The sequence below is a fragment of the Dendropsophus ebraccatus genome, chromosome 3 (genome assembly GCF_027789765.1).
Source record: "Dendropsophus ebraccatus isolate aDenEbr1 chromosome 3, aDenEbr1.pat, whole genome shotgun sequence".
NCBI classification, from domain to species: Eukaryota; Metazoa; Chordata; class Amphibia; order Anura; family Hylidae; genus Dendropsophus; species Dendropsophus ebraccatus.
The window spans coordinates 16,293,757-16,315,917 of record NC_091456.1 but is presented as its reverse complement, the minus strand read 5'-3'; the positions used below and the strand labels follow the sequence as shown (position 1 = coordinate 16,315,917).

Here is a 22,161-nt window from a genome sequence, read left to right as displayed (position 1 = left end):
CATCGGTACCAATCTGGGAGACATGTGACATCCTGATCATTTTTTATTAAATTTTTTATGAGGTGGTGTGAATAAAAAACACAATTTAGCAGCTGTTTTTAACCATTTTTTTGTGCGCCGTTTAATATACGTTACGTTTTTTTGCGGCGGTAATCGGGCGGGATAATTAATGTAACAGGTTAATACACGGGGTCGTTGCGAATGCGGCGATACCAAATATATGTATTTTATTTATAGGGGATCATTTATAAAGGCGGATGGGGAATGTGTATATTTATTTTTTTTATTAATTTATTTATTTAATGTATTTATTTATTTGTGTATGTTTGTATGTGTGTATTTATGTGTACTTTCACTTTTACAGGTCCATCTATAATACAATACAGCACATGATCAGTGCTGTAATGTATTATAGTATGAATGAGCTGTCAGCTAACAGCTTCTTCATATGATCAGGTTCCTGCCTCAGTGCAGGGGCCTGATCGTACTAATACATAGCAGCCCAGACGCGGCTCCGGGGGGGGCTCTTAAAAGTTGATTTGGAGGGATCCTTGGTTTACATTGATGATCTATCCACAAGATAGGCCACCAATGTCTGATTAGCAGGGTGCCACCACCCACTGCCAATCAGCTGTTCAATAGCGACACTGCACCCATATACAGCCAATGGTGTGTTGCCCAGCCGCAGCCACTGATTGGCTAGACGGGAGAGCAGGAAGCCGGGACCCCGTGCAGCAGGGGTTAAAGACAGGTAATGTATTGTATACAGGGGGAGCCGATTAAGGGGTGGGTGATTTCACAGGGACCTGCCAGGATCTTACATTGTAGCGTATTTCGCTGCAAAACTCGCAGCAAGAATCCCGCTGCAATACATCCAGTGTGATGGCACCCTTAGGGCCCTATTCCACCGGACGATTATCGTTCATATTAACGTTAAATTGTTCGGATCTAAACGATAATCGTTCGGTTGAAATGCAGTTAACGATTAACGACGTTAATCGCTATTAAAGACTATCATTTAAATGTCACTTAGCGGAAATCAGTAGTTAAAGGGCCATTCCATCCAAACTGAACCTTTCGTAACAACTAGTTAAACATTTTTTTTTAACAGCTAATTAAAAAAAACTGCAATTTAACCCTTAGAGGACCGGCCAATTTCAATTTTTGCGTTTTCGTTTTTCCCTCCTTGTGCTTAAAAGGCCATAGCATTTGCATTTATACACCTACAGACCCACATGAGCCCTTATCTTATTTTTTGCGTCACTAATTGTACTTTGCAATGACAGGCTGAATCTTTTCATAAAGGACACTGCGAAACCAGAAAAAAATTCAATGTGTGGTGAAATTGAAAAAAAAAAAACAACACATTTCTTTTATTTATTTTTTTTCTTTCGATTTTACGCCATTCGCCCTGGGGTAAAACTGGCTTGTTATATATGTTCCTCAAGTTGTTACGATTACAACGATTTATAACACGTATAACTTTTATTGTATCTGATGGCCTGTAAAAAATTCAAACCATTGTTAACTAATACAGTATATGTTCCTTAAAATCGCTCCATTCCCAGGCTTATAGCGCTTTTATCCTTTGGTCTATGGGGCTGTATGAGGTGTCATTTTTTGCGCCATGATGTTTACTTTCTATCGGTACCTTGATTGAGCATATACGACTTTTTGATCGCTTTTTATTGCAATTTTTCTGGATTTGATGCGACCAAAAATGCACAATTTTGCACGTTGGGATTTTGTGCGCTTACGCCGTTTACCGTGCGAGATCAGGAACCAGATTAATTAATAGTTTGGGCGATTACGCACGCGGCGATACTAAATATGTTTATTTATTTATTTCTGACTTTTATTACGGGAGGGGGCTTTTTATTGATAACACTTTTATTTGTACTTTTACACATATACTAGAAGCCCCCCTGGGGTTATGGTTATTCCCCCCCTGGGGTTAGGGTTATTCCCCCTGGGGTTATGGTTATTCCCCCTAGGGGACTTCTAGTATAAGTGCACTGATCTCTCATACAGATCTATGCTGCATAGATATGCAGCATAGATCGATGAGATAGGCACATCGATTGCTTCCGGCTGCTGCAGTATATAATAATGTACAACCAGACCAGACCCCTAAATAGGCAAGGTTTCTTTTTGTACTCAAAAAGCTGTTTTATAGCCTCCCATCTTATCTGTTGTATTTTCTGTGTCCATTATGGACGGGGACAAGGGAAACAGTCCAGGTATAGGACCAGCGCAGCACAACATCGTGCAATCTTATCACCAAGTTCCCAAGACCAGCACTGAGCAGTCTGACCTGTGACTCCAGCATTTTGTGCATCCAATCTCCAAACTGTAGGGCTGCTTGTCTCCTCTCCCAGCTCATTCATCCCCATTGGCCCCTCTATAGGTTAGACAGAGGTGTAGCTAGGCTCTCCTGCACCCGGGGCAAAGATTCAATTTGGTGCCCCCCCCCCTTGTGTGTGCAGTAAGCACAGGGGGGCCCATGTTGTCCCTTCCATGCTGGAATATAACATATACTGTATATATATATTTTTTTTTTATATGAAGTTTAGATAAGCGATTGTTCAGATGAGCGATTCGCTCATCTCTACTGGCAGCACTAGTGTGGTGTTAACAATATTGGATACATAATGTCATATTTAGGCTGCGTTCACACTACGTATATTTCAGTCAGTATATGTATATTTCAGTCAGTATTGCAACCAAAACCAGGAGTGGATTAAAAACACAGAAAGGATCTGTTCACACAATGTTGAAATTGAGTGGATGGCCGCCATTTAATGGCAAATATTTGCTGTTATTTTAGAACAACGGCTGTTATATTGAAATAATGGCCGTTATTTACTGTTATATGGCGGCCATCCACTCAATTTCATTATTGTGTGAACAGATCCTTTCTGTGTTTTCAATCCACTCCTGGTTTTGGTTGCAATATGAGGACCACAATACTGACTGAAATATACTGACTGAAATATACGTAGTGTGAACGCAGCCTAATGCCTTATTCACACGTCAGTATATTATTTTGAATCCGTAAGAAATCCACAAAATTTCATCCGTATTGCATCCGTAAAAAATACGGACCCCATAGAGTTGTATTGGGTGTGTCAGTTACTGTCCGTACCATGGCCTGTCCTTTTTTTTTTTTTTGCGGAACGGATTGTAGTCCAGTACACAACACGGATGTGTGTATGGGTCCATTGAAATACATTGGTCCTATTTTTCTGCGGATCCGCAATTGCGGACAGGAACAGGATGTGTGAATAGGGCGTTACTGTGTACCTGGAATGTTTTTTATGAAGAATCATTATCAGGCAGTTCTGGGCTCACTCAGCATTTTTATTAAAGTACTTTCATTTTTCCCATTTAAAATTTGGTCCCTAAGTACCTTAACGGAGCCACCGTTGTCTCCACTCCCTGCTGTCTGTACCTGAGGAGGCGACGTTGTCTCCGCTCCCTGCTGTACCTGAGGCGCCGTTATCTCCGCTCCCTGCTGTCTGTACCTGAGGAGGCGCCGTTGTCTCCGCTCACTGCTGTCTGTACCTGAAGAGGCGCCATTGTCTCAGCTCCCTACTGTCTGTACCTGAGGAGGCACCGTTGTCTCTGCTCCCTGCTGTCTGTACCTGAGGAGGCACCGTTGTCTCTGCTCCCTGCTGTCTGTACCTGAGGAGGCGCCGTTGTCTCTGCTCCCTGCTGTCTGTACCTGAGCAGGCGCCGTTGTCTCCGCTCCCTGCTGTCTGTACCTGAGGAGATGCCATTGTCTCCGCTCCCTGCTGTCTGTACCTGAGGAGGCACCGTTGTCTCTGCTCCCTGCTGTCTGTACCTGAGGAGGCACCATTGTCTCTGCTCCCAGCTGTTTGTACCTGTGAATTAGGAGGCAAAGCTTCCTGATCTATCTCCAGTGTAACACCCAGTGTACTGTGATTCTATGGTGCAGTCTCCTAATGCACAGGTACGCTCAGCAGTAGAGTTGATCGAACCTCGGAAAATCCTAGGTTCGATCGAACTCGAACATTCACGAACCTGCCACATTTGATTGCTGATGCCTTCCCGGTCCGTGGGGAAGGAGGAGAGTGCCCGGATACCGCCTGGAATTCTGGGATTCAGACTATTACCTAGACTGAATCCCAGAATTCCAGGCGGTACCCGGGCACTCGGGCACTCTCCTCCTTCCCCACAGACCAGGAAGGCTTCAGCAATCTAATACGCAGGTTTGTGAATGTTTGAGTTCGATTGAACATAGCATTTCCCGAGGTTCAATCAACTCCACTCAGCAGCGGAGACAACAGCAGTAATACCGCCAGTAAGGTATTCCATCACCAAATTCAAAATAGAAGTAATTTAGAAAAATGACTCTTGTATCATGGTCGCTGTATATACAGATACAGGTGCTTTATAGATTGGCCTAGGGAACCTTGGCTCCCCAGCTGTTGCAAAACTACAACTCCCATCATACATAAACAGGCAAAGCTAAAACTTTGGCTGTCCAGACATTATGGGAGTTGTAGTTCTGCAACAACTGGAGAGCCAAGGTTCCCTACCACTGCAGATAATAGGTGAGGTTTATATAAATGTGATATATATTTGGAGAGGGCAGTTATTAAGGGGTTAAGTATATAATGTACAACCAGACCAGACCCCTAAATAGACACTGGGCACTCTCGTGTGTCTCCCCCCATCCCAGACTGGTGTCACCCTGTATCCCCCTTCCTACTCCAGACTGGGCACCCTTCTCCCCCCCCCCCCTCCCGACTTGGCACCCTTCACCCCTCTCCCCAGACTCCTCCCGCACACCAGTATTTTCTTTCTTCCTCCTCCATAGTGCAGTGTACATACAGGACCTGCAGTAACATCAAAGTCACATGTCAAGATCCTTCACCATCTACACAGTAACATTACTGTACTGTCTCCTGGCTGCTGTTTAGCCCTGATTTGCACAAAATCTCGGTAAAAACGCAGCGATTTTGCGCAAATTATAGCTAAACAGCAGCCAGGACAGTACAGTATGGGAAATACCTCTTTTGATCAAGTTAAAATAGTCTCCTGCCTCCCCACACTGACAGAGGGCAGGAGGCTTCCAGGCTGCCTCATCCACTGTGATCCTTCTCTCTCTGCTCCGTGATGTTACACAGAACGATTATCACTTAAATTCAATTTAACAATTTTTCGCACAATAATCGTCCCGTGTAATAGGGCCCTTAGAATGGACTCCACAAACCAATCTTCACTTTGCTTCTCAGTAATATATGTGACTCTGCCTCATAATGAACAGATAAGTTGTGTGTAGGAAAGTCTTCAAAACAGCTTTAAGTACAGAAAATCTTTCCTAATTGATTTCTGGGGGAAAAAAAAATAAAAATTTAAATTAGTTACACTGGTTTTTTTTTTTTTTTTTTTTTTTGCAGACCTCTGAACTTTAAATATCCAGCTGCTATACAGATGACTCTGGAAGGAAGCCATGGCATATGTGGAAGAGTCAGCTGTCAGTGGCAGCCGAGCATTCAACAGAAAGTAGAGATGGTTTATCCTTGCCGATCACTGTATACGGCTCAACCAGACCAGCTATTCAGTACCATTTTCCTCATCTGTACATGGGCTACTAAGTCAACTTTAATAAAAAAAAGTACATGGCTAAATATTAGAGTTAGACATTTAGTATGCGTGCACACTACAGATTTCACACGTATGACCTGCGGCGGATTCAGTCACTTGCAGCCGCACGTGGCGGTGCACATCTCCACCCGTGCCATAGACACTATTTTATGCACGGGCGGATTCCGCCAAAGAAATGACATGTCAGTTATTTCAGCGAAATGCAGAATCCACCCGTGCATAAAAGAGTCTATAGCATGAGTCTCCAAACTGCAGCCCTCCAGCTGTTGCAAAACTACATTTCCCATCATGCCTGGACACCAAATCCAAAGCTTTAGCTGTTCAGGCATGATGGGAGTTGTAGTTTTGCAACAGCTGGAGAGCCGCAGTTGAGACCCATGGTCTATAGCATGGGCGAAGATGCGCACCACATGTGAGCAACTGAATCCGCCGCGGGTCATTGGCACGGATTCTGTAGTGTGCATGCACCCTTAGGGCCAGTTCAAACAAAGCAAAAGTGGCAGAATTCTGCAGTAGAGCTCTCCGCCATGGCATGCCGCCTGCCTCAGTGTCTAAGAGCTTGCGTGCCTCCACTCAAAAAAAAAAAAAAAAAAATTGCTCTCTGCTTAAAGAATTAACATGTCAAAGGAAGTGGATGCACACAAGCCTTCCCATTGACACACCGAGGCAGGCGGAATTCCACAGTGGATCGTTTTGCTCCGTGGGAACTGGCCCTAAGCCTACACCATGCCAGTGCATTTCAGCAGCACTAGAATGGCACCATCACAGGAAAGCCAGTGCTGCAGTTTGAAACGCAACCCGTTTCCCGTGTACAGCGCCATTCTATCCCTGGGTCATGTTAAAGAGGACGTACCTGATGGTAAATCCTCTAACACAAAGAAACTCATGATTCCCCACCCTTTCAAGTGAACTGGCTCCAAAGATAAGTAGATTTGATATTCTTCTGCATAAGAATCTCCAATCTTCCAGTACTTGTCAGATGCTGCATGGCCTGCAGGAATTTGTGTTTTCTTTCCAGTGACAGAGTGCTCTCTGCTACCCCTCTATGTCAGGAAGTGCCCAAAGCAGTAGTAAATCTCCATTAGAAAACCTTCCCTGCTCTAGCCAGCTCCATCCAGACAGATGCCAGCAGAGTGCACTGTGTCAGACTGAGAAGAGGGAGGGGGGAGAACCACACTTCTTGCAGGGAATACAGCAGCTGATAAGTACAGGACGTTTTTAACTAAAAGTTTAAGAAACCCACTGCTGAACCAGTTGTCATGACAGACACTAAAGCACCAAGACATAAAAAAGAAAATTGATCAACCTTTAAAGGGGTACTCCAGGGGGGTACTTTTTAAAGGGGTACTTTTTTTGCTGGGACCAGGGAGGAGGTGGCCGAGAGAAAAGACATCCACTCACCTCCCTGGTTCCAGCGGAGTCTCAGGTCCGCTAAGCCAGTCAGTGAAGGGGGGGGGATCCGTTTCAAGTCCGCTCAGATCCCACCTGTCACTGACTGGCTGAGCAGACCTGAGACGTATCGTCTCAGGCCCACGTCAGACACCAGCAAGCGGATGGGGACCAGAGCACCGCTGGAACGGGGAGGTGAGTGGACATCTTTTCCCATCAGCCACCTACTCCCTGGTCCCAGCAAAAAAGTGCCCTCTAAGGCGAAATGACAAACTGAGGAGTTTGGTTCTATCTTCCTGCCTAAAAGTCACACGAACAGTAAGTCACTGCAGCACTCTATGGGAACAGAGTGCAAGGACAAGCTGGGAAGTCGAATCCCTGTAACATTTATTTCTTTACATAAAACTAAGCTCGGACACTTAAGTGTTTGCAGATTTCAGCTATCCCCGATTAAATCCACAACTGCTTATGCATATGTAAGTATATCCCAACCCTTTTGAAATGTTCAATTTGTGTATGTACCCAAGGGCACTTACAGACTAAATGAGCCAGACATTTCTTGCATGCCATCCACTAGAGCAGCAGGGGCAGCCTGGCCCATATTCTTTACACCTTGTATCTGTGCCATATGTCTTGAATGCAAGGTTATCTTTGACCAGTTTAAGTAGTGTTAAATACCCAATTGTAGCAGGTTAAAAACACAAGATGAAAGCTTGCTAGCATACAATGCTGCAAAATGCAGTTTTATTAGTCTGCCCCAGTGACTATAACCAACAGGCATTAAGAATATGGCAAGGTGCACCCCCCGTGATTGTTATGAAAAATAAAATCTTCAAACAAGATCTCAAAATTGGTGACGATTTTAACCAAGTAGTTAAAGCCAATTGTTTTACAGCATACAGAAAAATGTTACTAGTCACATAAGGCCGAGTAAACCTCTACTGTAAACAAAGGTCAAAGCAATTGTCATTGATGTCAAGGAACTAGGGTATTTGAAATACAACTTTATTATGATCTAAACGAAAAAAGGTATGGGAATGCCGTAACAGGATTTACCACTGAATATTGTGATGTGACTGTAGCAGTCTTAACTCATTGGAGGTTTTAAGGAATATTTGCAGTCCCAAACAGCTAAATATGCAGGTCCAAAATATGAAGGATTTATTTAGTTTCTGTTTAACTGCCACATTCACTCCGAAGCCCATTCATCTCCTTCAGCATCCCAAAAAGATTAAGCAGAAATAATAAAGTGGCAAACACGCTGCACCACTGACATCACAGGACAGTTGCCTATAAAACTAGACTTCTGACTCTGGGCTCCCACTTCATTCACCTCACAGATCATCATCTTCATCTGGCAGTGCTGTGGTCTGGGCAACCTAGGGAAGAAGAAAAAAAAAAGGTTTTGCTCAGCACAATGACAGTGAAAGGAATACTCATGTTGAAGCTTTACATTGGTTCACAAATATTTATTTAAAATTTTCCCATTAAATACAAGCAAACTGACAACCCAATATCTCTTACCTGTAGATCGATCTCATATTGTGCTGCAAGTGCAGGATCCATAACCACCTCTGGTGGTGCAAGAGCAGGCATGGCGACAAATTCGAGGTTAGGATCACCTATCAGTTTTCTGGCAAGCCAAAGGAATGGCTTTTCAAAGTTGTAGTTACTCTTTGCAGATATATCATAGTACTGAGAAGAGATAGAAAATAAAGTGTCAGACGTTCTAGAACTGAGAAAGTTGCAATCACATAAGGTGCCACATCAAAGTAACAAATTGATCCAACAGAATAGGGACCACTATTCAAGTCAAAATTTCATATCAGAAACTTCTGTGACAAGTTTTAGGGTTTCTGAACTTTTTAAATGCAGCAGAATGTGCACAGAACACAAGTTTCTGAGAAGTTTACTACATGTAACAAAAGTTACATGAAACAGTGTCTATCCATTGAGTTTAGAATTAAAGAGGACCTGTCACCCCCGGTGGTGGGGTGACAGGCTCCCGATCCCCTGCTACAGCACCTTAAACGTTTCTAAACCCGCCAGGTTCCGCTTCTTAATTTGGTCGGGTGACAGATATCAGCCCCCGAAGCCCGGCTCATGCGCTCCTGAGATGAGTCCAAAGCTCATAGAGAATGACTGGCGAGTCCGACACTCCGTCATTCTCTAAAGTGCTGGACTCATCTCAGGAGCGCGCGCCGGGCTTTGGGCGCTGATATCTGCGTCACCCGACCAAATCAGGAAGCGGGACCTGGCGGATCAGGTACGTATAAGGTGCTCTAGCGGGGGGTCGGGAGCCTGTCACCCCGGCACCGGGGGTGACAGGTTCCCTTTAAATACCAACATGAGCAAAAAGAAAACCTACCTGAAGATTCTTCTTCCTATGGAACACAATAGACTTTGCTTTAACTTTTCTGTCCTTAATGTCCACTTTGTTGCCACACAAGACTATGGGAATATTTTCACACACTCGTACAAGATCTCTATGCCAGTTGGGTACATTCTTGTATGTGACTCTTGATGTAACATCAAACATGATAATGGCACACTGAGCTGTTAAAAAAAAAAAAAAAAAAAAAAAAAAAAAAAATAGTAAAATGTTAGCTTAGTCACTAGCTGGTGACATGTAAAGATGAAGCAGCTAAATCCAAGCTTAGTCATAACTTTTTATATGCAGATGCCAGAAAGATGTAACAGGAAAGAAAAAAAAAAAAAAGTGAATGTCTGAACTGCTTCCAATAATTGATATTTAACAGTTAGGTCTCATTCACATGTTCAGGACTGTATATTAAGACTGCAGATGCTCTATGGGCAACTTAATTGCAATGACAGACTTCTATTGACCGATTGTTCCACACTAGGACATGTTTTACGAAACAGATTGTGGATCTGTAAAGAGACAGGTAGTATGAATAGCCAATAAAAGTCAATGGACCCCGCAGTGTACAGAACATGTGAATAAGGCCTTAGACACAGGACACGAGGAGCGGACTTCAGTATTAAAGCAAAGTGCTTTGTTACCTCAGCAGATGATTGCCTTTGCACTGGTGTCTGGAAATACTGGAGCAGTTTCACAGAACTGGACCAAGCTTTTCCAGGCACCGGAGAAGCACGGATTTCAAAGGCAGCCGGATGGCAAGCTCAGTAGCTGAGCTAACAAATCTTTGTTAATACTGTAAATTCACTCTTCACTATACAATGATTCTAAAGACAAGGGAATCAAAGCATTTAGCTACATTATAGAAGCAAAAAGGCATTCCCAATTCCCTGAAGGAGGGGTTGTAATACTTCCCTGATGGGCAACTAGAAGCTGAACCCTGCTTCTAAACCTCATGCTTGTGCACAATCTAAGGATGGAGAATTTCAGGGGCTTGAAAATGCCGTACCAACAGTTATCCAATAGTGTCAGTAGCTCTGACCATAAGTTTATGCAGATATTTCCTTTACATAGCACTTGCTGCACCCTGAATACATAATTTAAAGTTAGAACCATCGGAGAAAGTCAGCAGAAAAAGACCACTTGGTCCATCTAGTCTGCCCCTAGTTTCCTTTATCACTGGGATAAAAGTGCATCAATTATGACATGCTTAAAGCCAATTACTGTGGATTTACAAAGCACATCTGTATGTTTAGAGCATCTTCTTTCAGATTGTCATGTTCTTATGTTCAGTTGATTAAAAACACTTATTTTGTTTAAAGGTTTAAATCATGTTCCCTTTTTCTTTAATTTTCTGGTGTACAACACTGTCTCACCAATAGCCTGCACAATGTACATGTTATATTCTTCTATGAAATGGTGTGGATAACAAGCAGAGTACACATTAATTCTCCTGTATTTAACATCTCATAGTTATTAAATATGGTTATAAACCTTACCCTGAATGTAGTAACCATCACGAAGACCACCAAACTTTTCCTGACCAGCAGTATCCCATACATTGAATTTAATAGGACCTCTGTTGGTATGGAACACCAGTGGGTGGACTTCAACACCAAGTGTGGCTAGAAGAGGGGAAAAAAAAATAAAAAAATGCTTGACACAAGTGGAAATTTCAGACAAATTTTTAAAGTTTTAAACTTTAGTAAAAAAAAAAATTCTGCCTAGCAGGAACAGCTCTGCTATTGGTCATTACATTGTTTTGAACAAAATCTTGAGTGACAAGGTTTCTGAATAATTGCCTTTTACAGCTGCTTTGGTAAGACTGGACATTACTGCTCTGCAAGTCTTCTGAATCCATCATCCCAGAGAAGCAACTTCCAGAACTGCAAAAGCAGCAGTAAAACACAGCTGGTCAGACCATGTCACGTGTGCCCCACAGCAGGACTAGAACAGAGTCATGTTAAAGGGAACCAATCAGCAAATTTGAGCCGATTGGACTTCCAGAAGAGGACTCTAATGGTGTTGGGGGTTCTGGACTTCATAGGCTTCATGTCAGGTAAAATGCTTTATAATCTCACGCAGGAAGCATTAAAGAGCATTTTACCCAACAATTGCCCAATTAGCACCTTCTAATAAGACGTAGCTTTTATTTGTCTCTGCTGAAAGATAAAATAGTGGTTGTGCAAGCTAAAAGCACACTACTCCATAGCCGTATAAAAGTACGTTCTCAGTTAAGCTCTAGTAGAAGTTACTCATTAGTAGCTGCAGTCTACTGACCAATTCTCACTAATATATTTATACCGTCTTGTCTAGGCTAATGGTGTAGTAGATTTAAAAGACAAGCCGCATAGCCCCTCAACTCCTTTCACCCACACATGGTTGTGTGTATTAAGCCCTCCTCCTGATGACACCCACGTGTGGGGAAACTATTTGAGGGGCTATGAGGCTTGTCTTTAAGTCTACTACACCATTAGACTACACAGTATAAATATATACTAGTCAGTAGACTGCAGCTACTAATGACTATATCTACTAGAGCTTAACTGAGAACGTACTTTATGCAGCTATGGAGTAATGTGCTTTTAGCTTACACAACCACTATAATATACCTTTCAGCAGAGAGCCAAATAAAAGCTATGTCTTACTTATTAGAAGGTCCTACTGGATGCGATCTGGGCTAATGGCCCTCTATTTTTTGGCAATGTTTCATACCCTCCAGAGTACCTTCTTTATGGGCACAGATTTCATTTAAATAACTGAACACCGCATCAAATCTGCTGCAGATCCTGTAGGTGTGAACGCACCCTTAAGGAACAAACACTGCACTCTGACTGACAAGCAAAAGTGAGTGGTCATGGCACCCTAGAACATGTCACACTGCATTAGAGAGATGTTGGTACAAAGAAATAGTCAGGCATTCACCAACATGTGTTAAAAGGGCGTGCAACCTGTTAGGAGTTTTAACTACATAAATAACCCCAATATGTAAAATGTACCAATCACCAAACATTGTTAAGTACCTAACAAGTTTAACAACAATTTGGTTCCCTTTAATCCTTTTACTGATGGGGATCAAGGAATCTCAACCACCTCAATCTCCATCCATCTGCCTGTCAGGATAGATATTCTGTCTATAGTATGTAAAGCTATAGAGAAGCCTATGATCATATCACAGGAAAACGCATGCATGAAAAGCACATGCAGTGCGACACTATCTATAAGGTACCATTCTATGAACAGATCAGGCCGACGAGTAAATCATCCTCATGCAGAACTGAAGGAGTCTAACATAAGCAACTCATTGGTATCAACATCTTTTAGTAACCTACATTAATACAGGCCTTAACCAGCTACATTTTAAATATTACTCCTAAAGGCAGTAACTTGATGAAGCAGACATCTTAAAAGTTACCAACTGCAGCAAGTCACTTCTAATACCTACTGTGAGCCCAGAAAATATTGTATCAGTGTTAGTCTCTCCCCAGCTATTAAAACCAACTCACTTCTTTACAGTCTATGACATGAGTTGGATGTTTGGTCGTCCAAGAAACAGTGTACTGCCCCTGGCTGTTATGCAGGATTGCAGCAGCTCTCTGGAATGACCCACTGCCATCAGTAACGTTTGGCATTGCATCCTAACACTTTAAGGGTTGTCTGAGAGACTCTTCACAAATATGCAACCGCTGATGTGGGTTGCTCTTCTGGGTTAGAAAACAGGATTTCGCAGACCTGCTCAGCCAGTCAGTGGCCAAGGCAGGACTCTGCTACATCTCTGAACACAGGACTTGCATAATACCAGCGGCTGCATGGGAACAAGGCAGACAAGTGTCTATTATAATACCAATCCCATCAGAATAGGGTGCATGCACAGAAAAGACCTTGACCTTAATGTCAGCAAACATAACAGGTACCTTTAAGACCTGCATGTGAGAACCAGACATTTCAAGTGCCAGTCCTTATCATTTGTGTATTACATTCAGGCTGCGATCAAGGACAAAACACGGCCTAAAAGAGTGCATTTATAGGCAACACTCACTGACAGAAGAGATGAGAGTTTACAATAACAGCGAACCGCTTTGTTAGCCCTGCAGTCGGCTTTGAACTCCGTGCTGCTCTGGTTGCTTGGAACAGCTGTATCCAGTCCTGGGAAAATTGATCTAGCTTTTCCAGGCACCCGGAGCGGCACAGTTCCAAAGCAGCGGGCTGATAAGTCGACTGCCAGGCTAAAAAAAAAGCGCTTTGCCATTACCGTTTACCTTTCTGCACGCTGCAAATAAACATTTGAACACTTCTTGCATATGAAAACGAGTGCTACGGATTTATATTGGATTACCGTAAACGTGCTCATCTCTAGCGGAGAGGTTATTCAGCTTGTTCATATTACAGAGCATATAAGAGATCATGAAGTGACGGATCCCCAGATCCCGGCATCCGCCATGTTACCGATCTCACCACATTTAGCGAGTTAATTTCTTTCCACTTACCTACATATTTCTTCTCAAATTCGCCAGTCAAGTGACGTTTTACAAAGGTCGTCTTGCCAGTACCACCATCCCCAACCAGAACAAGCTATAAAAGCAGAAGAGATGGTTATTACAGGTGGGGACAGTTTTACATCTATTACACACAAAAAAAAAAAAAAAAAAACATTTACCTTAAACTGGACTTGAGGCTCTACCTGGGCTGCCATGGTTTATATCTGCTTTGGAGGAAAGAAAAAAAAAAAAAAAAATGACATTCAGGCTTTGATGGTGTCAGCAACATGAGAAGCAGCATTGAGAGCTGTATAATAGGCCACTCATCCCCCTAAGCAGACAGCTTTAGGCCTCATTCAGAAAGGCAGAGGGAGTTAGTCACACCACCCCTCATGTCCACCCACTGCCATGTGGATGGGGAGAAGGGATGCTTTATGCACTGGGATACACAGAATTCCCTCCTTCCATGACAAGTCACCTAAGACAGGGGGACTGTAGGCAAAACCTTTCCACAATCACATCTGTAGATCTGAGCAATACTTTACATCTCTGATCTGGGGTTAGGGAACATCGGCTCTCTAGCTGTTGCAAAACTACAACTCCCATCATGAACTGCTGTCCAGGCATGATGGGAGTTAGTTTTGCAACAGCTAGAGGGCCAAGGTTCCGTAGCCCTGGGTTAGGACTATGTGCACTCTGCCCCCTTATAACCACCACTACATCTGAGCTCACAGCAATACTGTACTCAAGGGATGGAAAACATTCAGCCCTCCACCTGTTGCAAAACTACAACTCCCATCATGCCTGGACAGCTAAAGCTTTGGCTGTCCAGTCATGATGGGGGTTGTATTTTCACAATTTCCTACCCCCTGGGTTAGTACTATATGGCCCCTTATAACCACCACTACATCTGAGCTCCGAGCAGTAAATTACAGTGCCGGACTGGCCCTACGGAGAGCCGGAGAATTCCCCGGTGGGCCCCCAGCTTTACAATCAGCACTAACTGACATATTTCTCATTGATGGGGCCCCAGAACCACACTGGTACTTTACATTTCATCTCTTTCTGCCCATTTTGAGTCAAACTAATATTACACATACAATAGGAGACGATAGAAGGGAGCCAGGCCTGAGGGTGAGCAGCGGATTCCGCCCTGTGAGCACATGTAGCTGAGCCCAACCTGTCCCAATGCGGAAACCAGTGATACAAAGGGAAGCCATCCGTATCCAACACAAAGGAGGCCGGGAAAGTTCCAGCACAGCACCTATCGGGCCCTGTGGCCGGGAGCTGCGGGACCTGTAGCCGGGAGCTGCGGGACTACACCCTGACACGATCCTCCCGCCATCTGTGCACATGTGGAGCCGGGGCAGCACTAATGGCGGCCGCGCGCTTCCTGATCACTTCCCCGTTGCCGTCCCGGGGCCGCACATGAGCGGAATCCATTGTTCACGCGGGAAGAGACTATGGCGGGCGGTACCCGGATACTGCACAGTCATGGCCGGAGATGAGGCGGGAAGCAGCGGGGACGGCGAGGCCTACAACACCCGGAGACACCACACAGTAACCCGGACCCCCCTCAGGATAGAACCCGCTGAGGAGAACCGCACAGGGCCCGTGAGAGAAAAGCGCGCCAACTGCTCCCCGCCCCCTGTCAGGGGACCCTACACCGCCGCCCGGTCCCGTTTCAACTCACCACAAAGCTGATCCCTTCCCAAAAGCTACGCCGATCGGCTACCGGTAGAACACACCGCTACTACACGTAATGGGCGAGCGGTACCGTTACGGATGGCGGGGATGAGCGGCGGATTGAGCAGCGAGGCCGGGCGGTGTCTCTCCCGCAGATGAGCTCTCACCTTCCAGAAGCGTCTGTGAGGCAGCGAAAGAAAATGGCGGAAGCGGGATTCAAATAGCAGGGCGCGCACTGGGAGGGAGGGGCGATCACGTGGGAGGAGGGAGCTGACGTCACTGCAGCCAGCACTGCGGCGCGCCGGATCTAAAAGGGCGGGAAGGTTTTGTTTGAAGTAGAGTAGGCTGCTGAGGAGAGAGCGTGTGGCGCTGTGTGGGACCACTATTACTGTCCATTCACACATATAGTGCTGATGTGTGCTCCTGTGTTCCATCATTTATCTACATTGATATCTGCAACTAATCCTGTCAGTGTGAACAGACCCTTAAAGGGAAGCTGCCACCATGTAAATACTGCCCAGTCAATTGTCATTATATTATGGAATAGATGGATATATAGTGTTGTAGTCCTGCTTATGGTCCTATTACACGGAACGATTGATCGTTCATTTTTGCACGATAACGGTCGAATTCGAACAATAATCGTACGTGTAAACGCAGCGAACAATCAAACGACGAGCGATAAATCATTCATTTTGATCTTTCAACATGTTCTCAAATCATCGTTGATCATTCGCAAAAAAATTGGCAAATCGTTCAGTGTAAACAGTCTTTCAACGATCTTACCTATGTGTGAGATAGGCTTAAACGATCGCATAGCGAATTTCCCGTACGATGTAGCATTCCGTCTAAATGCTGATCGTTATAAAAAAAACATCGTTCATTCAAAATCGTTAATCGTGCGATCAGGCGAATTATCGCTCCGTGTAAAAGTACCATTAGTCTCCATAGCTTCTGTATCCAGTGTGGTACTCGGCTCCATGTAATTTTATGGCACTGGGTCTTGGATCGCGGGACGTTCTCCTCATGCATAGTTATACATGGCTGGGAGGAGGGGTGCTCAGCATCAAAGTCTTGTGGTGATCTAACAACAATGTGAAGTAGGAACGAAACCCTTTACGGGTGCGTTCACACCTACTGGATCCGCAGCAGATTTCACGCTGCGGATTCGCAGGGAGATCTGCTGCGGATCCAGTCCCATTCATTCCTATAGAGCACATACTCGCAGCGGGATTGACATCTCGCTGTGAGTATGTGCTTTAACCCCCTGCTGCCCGCAGCTTACATTACCTGCTCTGGCGATGCGGTTGCATATGAGGCTCCCGGCTCCGGTCCCGCTCAGCCAGTCAGTGCACGCCAGCACTCATTGGCTGAGCGGGACCGAAGCCGGGAGCCTCATATGCAGCCGCGTCGCCGAGCAGGTAATGTATGCTGCGGGGGGGTTAAAGCGCATACAGCGGGATGTCAATGTGTATGTGCTCTATAGGAATGAATGGGACTGGATCTCGCTGCAAATCCGCATCGTGAAATCCGCTGCGGATCCTGTAGGTGTGAACGCACCCTTAGGCTATGTTCACACTACGTAAAACTAGCAACAACGGCCATACTTTTGGCGCGGTGGAACAATGCCTTACTTTCAATGGGATCCCGGCTGGAGCGTATACATATCGCATACCCTCCGGCCGGGATCACGTACGGGGCCAGAAATAACTATCATGTCAGTTTTCTGCGGCCGCAATTCAATGAATTGCGGCCGTAGGAAACCCTGTCAGTTCACACTATGAAGCGTGCGGCTCCGACCGCTCGCTCCATAGTGTGCAGGGGGAAGCTCTCATGCGGGTGCGCGCTGATGCGCCCACATCAGAGCTCTGCGGCCGGACCGATCATACGGCCGGTACTTAAGTACCAGCCGTGGTGATTCGGGCAGAGACCGGCCAGTCCGTGACTCGGCCTGGGTCACGGAACGGCCGGTCTCTCACGCCGTGTGAACATAGCCTTAAGAATGATGTGACCATGAGTGAGTATAAAAAAGACCGGTGTAAGGTTAGGTTCACACGTACCGTATCCGCAGTGGATTTCACGCTCCGGATACCTTCCTTGTCATTTCCAATGAATACATGATTGTCATCCCGCTGCGAGTATGTAAATGCTGGCCCCCTTATCCCCCCCACTTCCAGGACCATACTTTACCTGATCCACAGTACTACTAGTTTCTAACAGTCTTCTGACTATAGGTGTGTTTGCAAATGATGTCCGCGAATAATCGTCTTGATCATTATTTTGACGTCCACACAGTGTCCGTTGTGTAGCTCTATAGGATCCCTGTTATTATTATGTGCAAAACAGCCGTGCCTGAGCTGCTAAAAAGAGTCCCTTACCCTAAATCAGGGGTGACAAACTCAAATACACAGTGGGCCAAAATTAAAAAATTGGACAAAGTCGCGGGCCAACCCTGATAATTATTGAAGCTCGAATGCAGCGTTGCTGGCATTGTCAGAGCAGCGAGCGTTGTTCCTGGCACTGTCAGTGGTGTGCGCCTCCCAGTACTGTGCACTATGATAAATGACATGATAAATTGCTATGACATCATAAAACCCCAACCCATATAATAGCCAATCCCCCCAAAATTGCCCCACATATTAGCTAGCCCTCCCAATAGTGCCCAAATAGTAGCCAGCCCCCCAAGTGTCCCATATAGAAGCCAGCCCTCACCAATAGTCTCATATAGTAGCCAGCCCTCCCCATAGTCTCATATAGTTGCCAGCCCTCCCCAATAGTCTCTTTTAAAGTTGCCAGCCCTCCACCATAGTCAGTTATGTAGTAGCCAGCCCTCCCCAGTCTCTCATATAGTAGCCAGCCCTCCCCATAGTCTCTTATATAGTAGCCAGCCCTCTCCCATAGTCTCATATAGTAGCCAGCTCTCCCCCATAGTCTGTTATATAGTAGCCAGCCCTCCCCAATAGTCTCATATAGTAGCCAGCCCTCCCTAATAGTCTCTTATATAGAAGCCAGCCCTCTCCAATAGTCTCATATAGTAGCCAGCCCTCCCCATAGTCTCATATAGTTGCCAGCCCTCTCCAATAGTATCATATAGTAGCCAGCCCTCCCCAATAGTCTCTTATATAGAAGCCAGCCCTCTCCAATAGTCTCATATAGTAGCCAGCCCTCACCAATAGTCTCTTATATAGAAGCCAGCCCTCTCCAATAGTCTCATATAGTATCCAGCCCTCACCAATAGTCTCTTATATAGAAGCTAGCCCTCACCAATAGTCTCTTTTAAAGTTGCCAGCCCTCCACCATAGTCAGTTATGTAGTAGCCAGCCCTCCCCAGTCTCTCATATAGTAGCCAGCCCTCCCCATAGTCTCTTATATAGTAGCCAGCCCTCTCCCATAGTCTCATATAGTAGCCAGCTCTCCCCCATAGTCTGTTATATAGTAGCCAACCATCCCCAATAGTCTCATATAGTAATAAGCCCTCCCTCATAGTCTCATATAGTAATAAGCCCTCCCCATAGTCTGTTATATAGTAACCATGGTGGGCCAGATATAATTAAAACTCTGAATTGCCTGGCTGGCCAAAAATAATGGACCAGAGTTTGACATGACTGCCCTAAATAGTCGGGTGGCTATTAACTTTATTTTAAAAGTGAGTATGAGGGTGTGCATTTATATTAGTGTCCAATTTACCCCAGCTCCCTCACAGCCCATGTCCTCTTTATCTAGTGTCTCCCAGTCAGAGGGTGAACAAAGACGGTGGCTGGACTGACCTGGGCTCTTGCTGTGTTGGAGAAAACCCTCTGGGCACTTGAGCACAATTTACATATTACAAAAAGGCTTGTGTCTTGGTGCTAAAAATGACAATGAAGATAATAAAGGTATGCCTGATGACTAACCAGGGGCTTATGTACACAAAATGTATAAATTTAATTAACGAATCCACAAGGTATTTTAATTAAAAACTACATGCAGTGGGAACAGTTCATGTGATGCACAGCTATTTGACATATTTAATGTGTTGTCCATGGTGCTGAACACAGAGCTAAAGCTGAATACAAAGCAACTTTCTGTGTTGATAAGTTTTAGGCTTGGTTCACACACAGTAAAATAAATGCTAAATGCAACCACTGTTTTGATTTAAAATCAATCCGCGCCACATCACACCTCAAGCCCCGTCTTAGACCAAGAAGCTGCCGGGGACCGGATCAATATCATACAGCACTGGTACCCAGAAGGTAAGTGGACATCGTTGCTTTAATCCACCCTCTCTCTGGGCATAGTGAAAAAAGGCCTCCTGCCTGGAGTACCCCTTTAACCCCCAAGATGCTAGGGTCAATAGCAACCACTGCATGTTTATGATTAGAGGAAGGAAGCTTCCCTGTGTCTCACTATCACCAACAGCATTATTGATCAGTTGAAAAATTGTTATGATCCTAGCCTTTTCTATATACGCCGCCCATGATCATATTTATCCTGCATTAAAGATGTATAATTAAATTACTGTCAGCATGAAGTTAGTTATTATGCATGAAGGTGTATAATACCGCATACTAAAACTGCTGACGTCAAGTAGTTACCATTCACAATGAGATAATAGCCCTGATTAAATTTATTAACAGATGTTATTAAAGCTTCCTATTCGAAGTCAAGCTATTGTACTGCTAGGCCTTTGGACTTTTCAACTAAAGACGGGTAGCCAAACAGCGAAATGATGGACGTAATTTTTTCTTTTAAAAAACGGACAGGAAAAATCGTTGTGGGAACATAGCCCTAATGAAAAAGCGTCAGGACTAAATATGTAGGTATATTTACTAAAAGCGGGCTGGAGAAACGTGGACAGGTAAGCATGGTGTCGGAGCGCTAAGTAGTTAACTTTTTCAAGTCTATAGCACAATAATCTTGCAGCAGAATTTAAATCTGCTGAGGGAAGAAAAGGGTGCCAAACAGTGGCGTAGCTACCATGAAGGCAGGGAAGGCGACTGCTATGGGGCCCCTGCAGGAAGGGGGGCCCGAGGAAGCCTGCCCTGCCTTCATGCTAGGTACCGACCACTGTACCCCCAGGAGTCCACAGAGGAAGAGGGACCCCCACAGCACTGTTCAGCCCCCTCACTGTAGTGCCGGGTGAGCGGGCTGAACAGAGGGGCAGGACATCACTGGAGCATCAGCACCAGAACAAGGGGTGTACAGCCTCTTGTGATTGCAGGGAAAACCCTTCCTGCTGCCACAAGAGTGAAGAGAAGAGGAGACGCCCGGACCCAGGTGAGTATAAGTGTTTGTTTTATTGTGTTATATACTATATGGAAGATGCACACAGGGGTCTGTTTAACTGGGGGAGAGCACAGCGGGGGGATATATAAATGGGGGGAGCACATAGGGGGGGGTCTATATAAATGGGGGGAGCACACAGGGGGGGCTATATAACAGGGGGAGCACACAGGGGGGCTATATATAACTGGGGGAGCACACAGGGGGGCTATAGACTACTGGGGCTTCACAGAGGGGTCTATATACTACTGGGGGCAGCACACAGGGGGTCTATATACTACTTGGGGCAGACGAATGGGGTCTATATACAACTGGGGGAGCACACAGGAGGTCTATATTCAAGTGGGGGAGCACACAGGGGGGCTATATACTACTCGGGGAGCACACAGGGGGGGGCTATATACTACTGGGGAAGCCCACAGGGGTCTACATACTACTGGTGGGGCACACAGGGGGTCTATATACTACTGGGGGAATATATAGGGGATCTATATACTACTGGTGAGGCACACAGGGGGTCTATATACTGCTGGGGGCAGCACACATGGGGTCTTTATATAACTGGGGGAGCACTCAGGGGTCTGTATACTACTGGGGGCAGCACACAAGGGGCCTATATACTGCTGGAGGAGCACACAGGAGTCTATATACTACTGGGAGAGCACACAGGAGTCTATATAATACTGGTGGGGCGAACAGGGGGTCTATATACTACTGGGGGAACCACACAGGGGGTTTATATACTGCTGGAGGAGCACACAGGGGTCTATATCCAAGTGGGGGAGCACACAGGAGGTCTATATACAAGTGGGGGAGCACACAGGGGGGCTAAATACCACTGAGGGAGCACACAGGGGGCTATATACTAGTGGGGGAGCACACAGGGGGTATATACAACTGGGGGCAGCACACAGTGGGTATATACGACTGGGGGCAGCACACAGGGGTCTATATACAACTGGGGCAGCACACAGGAAGTCTATATACTTCTGGGGTAGCACATGGGGGGCTATACAGTATATAACTGGGGGAACACACAGGGGTCTATATGCTACTGGGGGAAGCACACAAGGGGTATATAATACTGGGGCCAGGACACAAGGGGTATATACTATTGGGGGCAGCACACAAGGGGTATATACTACTGGCGGTAGCGCACAAGGGGTATATACTACTGGGGGCAGCACACAGCAGTCTATTGTTGTGGAGCACATGTCAAGGGGGGGGGGGGGCAGACATAACTTCGCTTGGGGCCCCAGAAATGCCAAGACCGCCCCTGCCCACGATCAGCAGGAAATTCAAACGAAGATGGATCCAGAATATATATATAGA

At 45.4% G+C, this 22,161-nt stretch overlaps 1 protein-coding gene across 4 annotated transcripts; it reads right to left on the bottom strand.

The window, feature by feature from the left end:
* Positions 1 to 8,007: 8,007 nt before the first annotated feature.
* RAN (RAN, member RAS oncogene family) lies at positions 8,008 to 15,807 on the bottom strand. Of its 4 annotated transcripts, none has more exons than XM_069960998.1 (7): positions 15,735 to 15,807; positions 14,061 to 14,105; positions 13,891 to 13,975; positions 10,903 to 11,028; positions 9,392 to 9,579; positions 8,548 to 8,718; positions 8,008 to 8,402 (listed from the first exon to the last, which is right to left on the bottom strand). In XM_069960998.1, the coding sequence occupies exons 2-7, from the start codon at positions 14,094 to 14,096 to the stop codon at positions 8,358 to 8,360; spliced, it is 651 nt and encodes a 216-aa protein (XP_069817099.1). In that variant the 5' UTR covers positions 14,097 to 14,105; positions 15,735 to 15,807; the 3' UTR covers positions 8,008 to 8,357. The 4 variants fall into 4 exon arrangements, with proteins under 4 accessions (XP_069817099.1, XP_069817101.1, XP_069817102.1 ...); XM_069961000.1 differs by having other exon boundaries at positions 14,061 to 14,108; positions 15,735 to 15,785; XM_069961001.1 differs by lacking the exon at positions 15,735 to 15,807 and adding an exon at positions 15,575 to 15,728 and having other exon boundaries at positions 14,061 to 14,108.
* Positions 15,808 to 22,161: the final 6,354 nt, after the last annotated feature.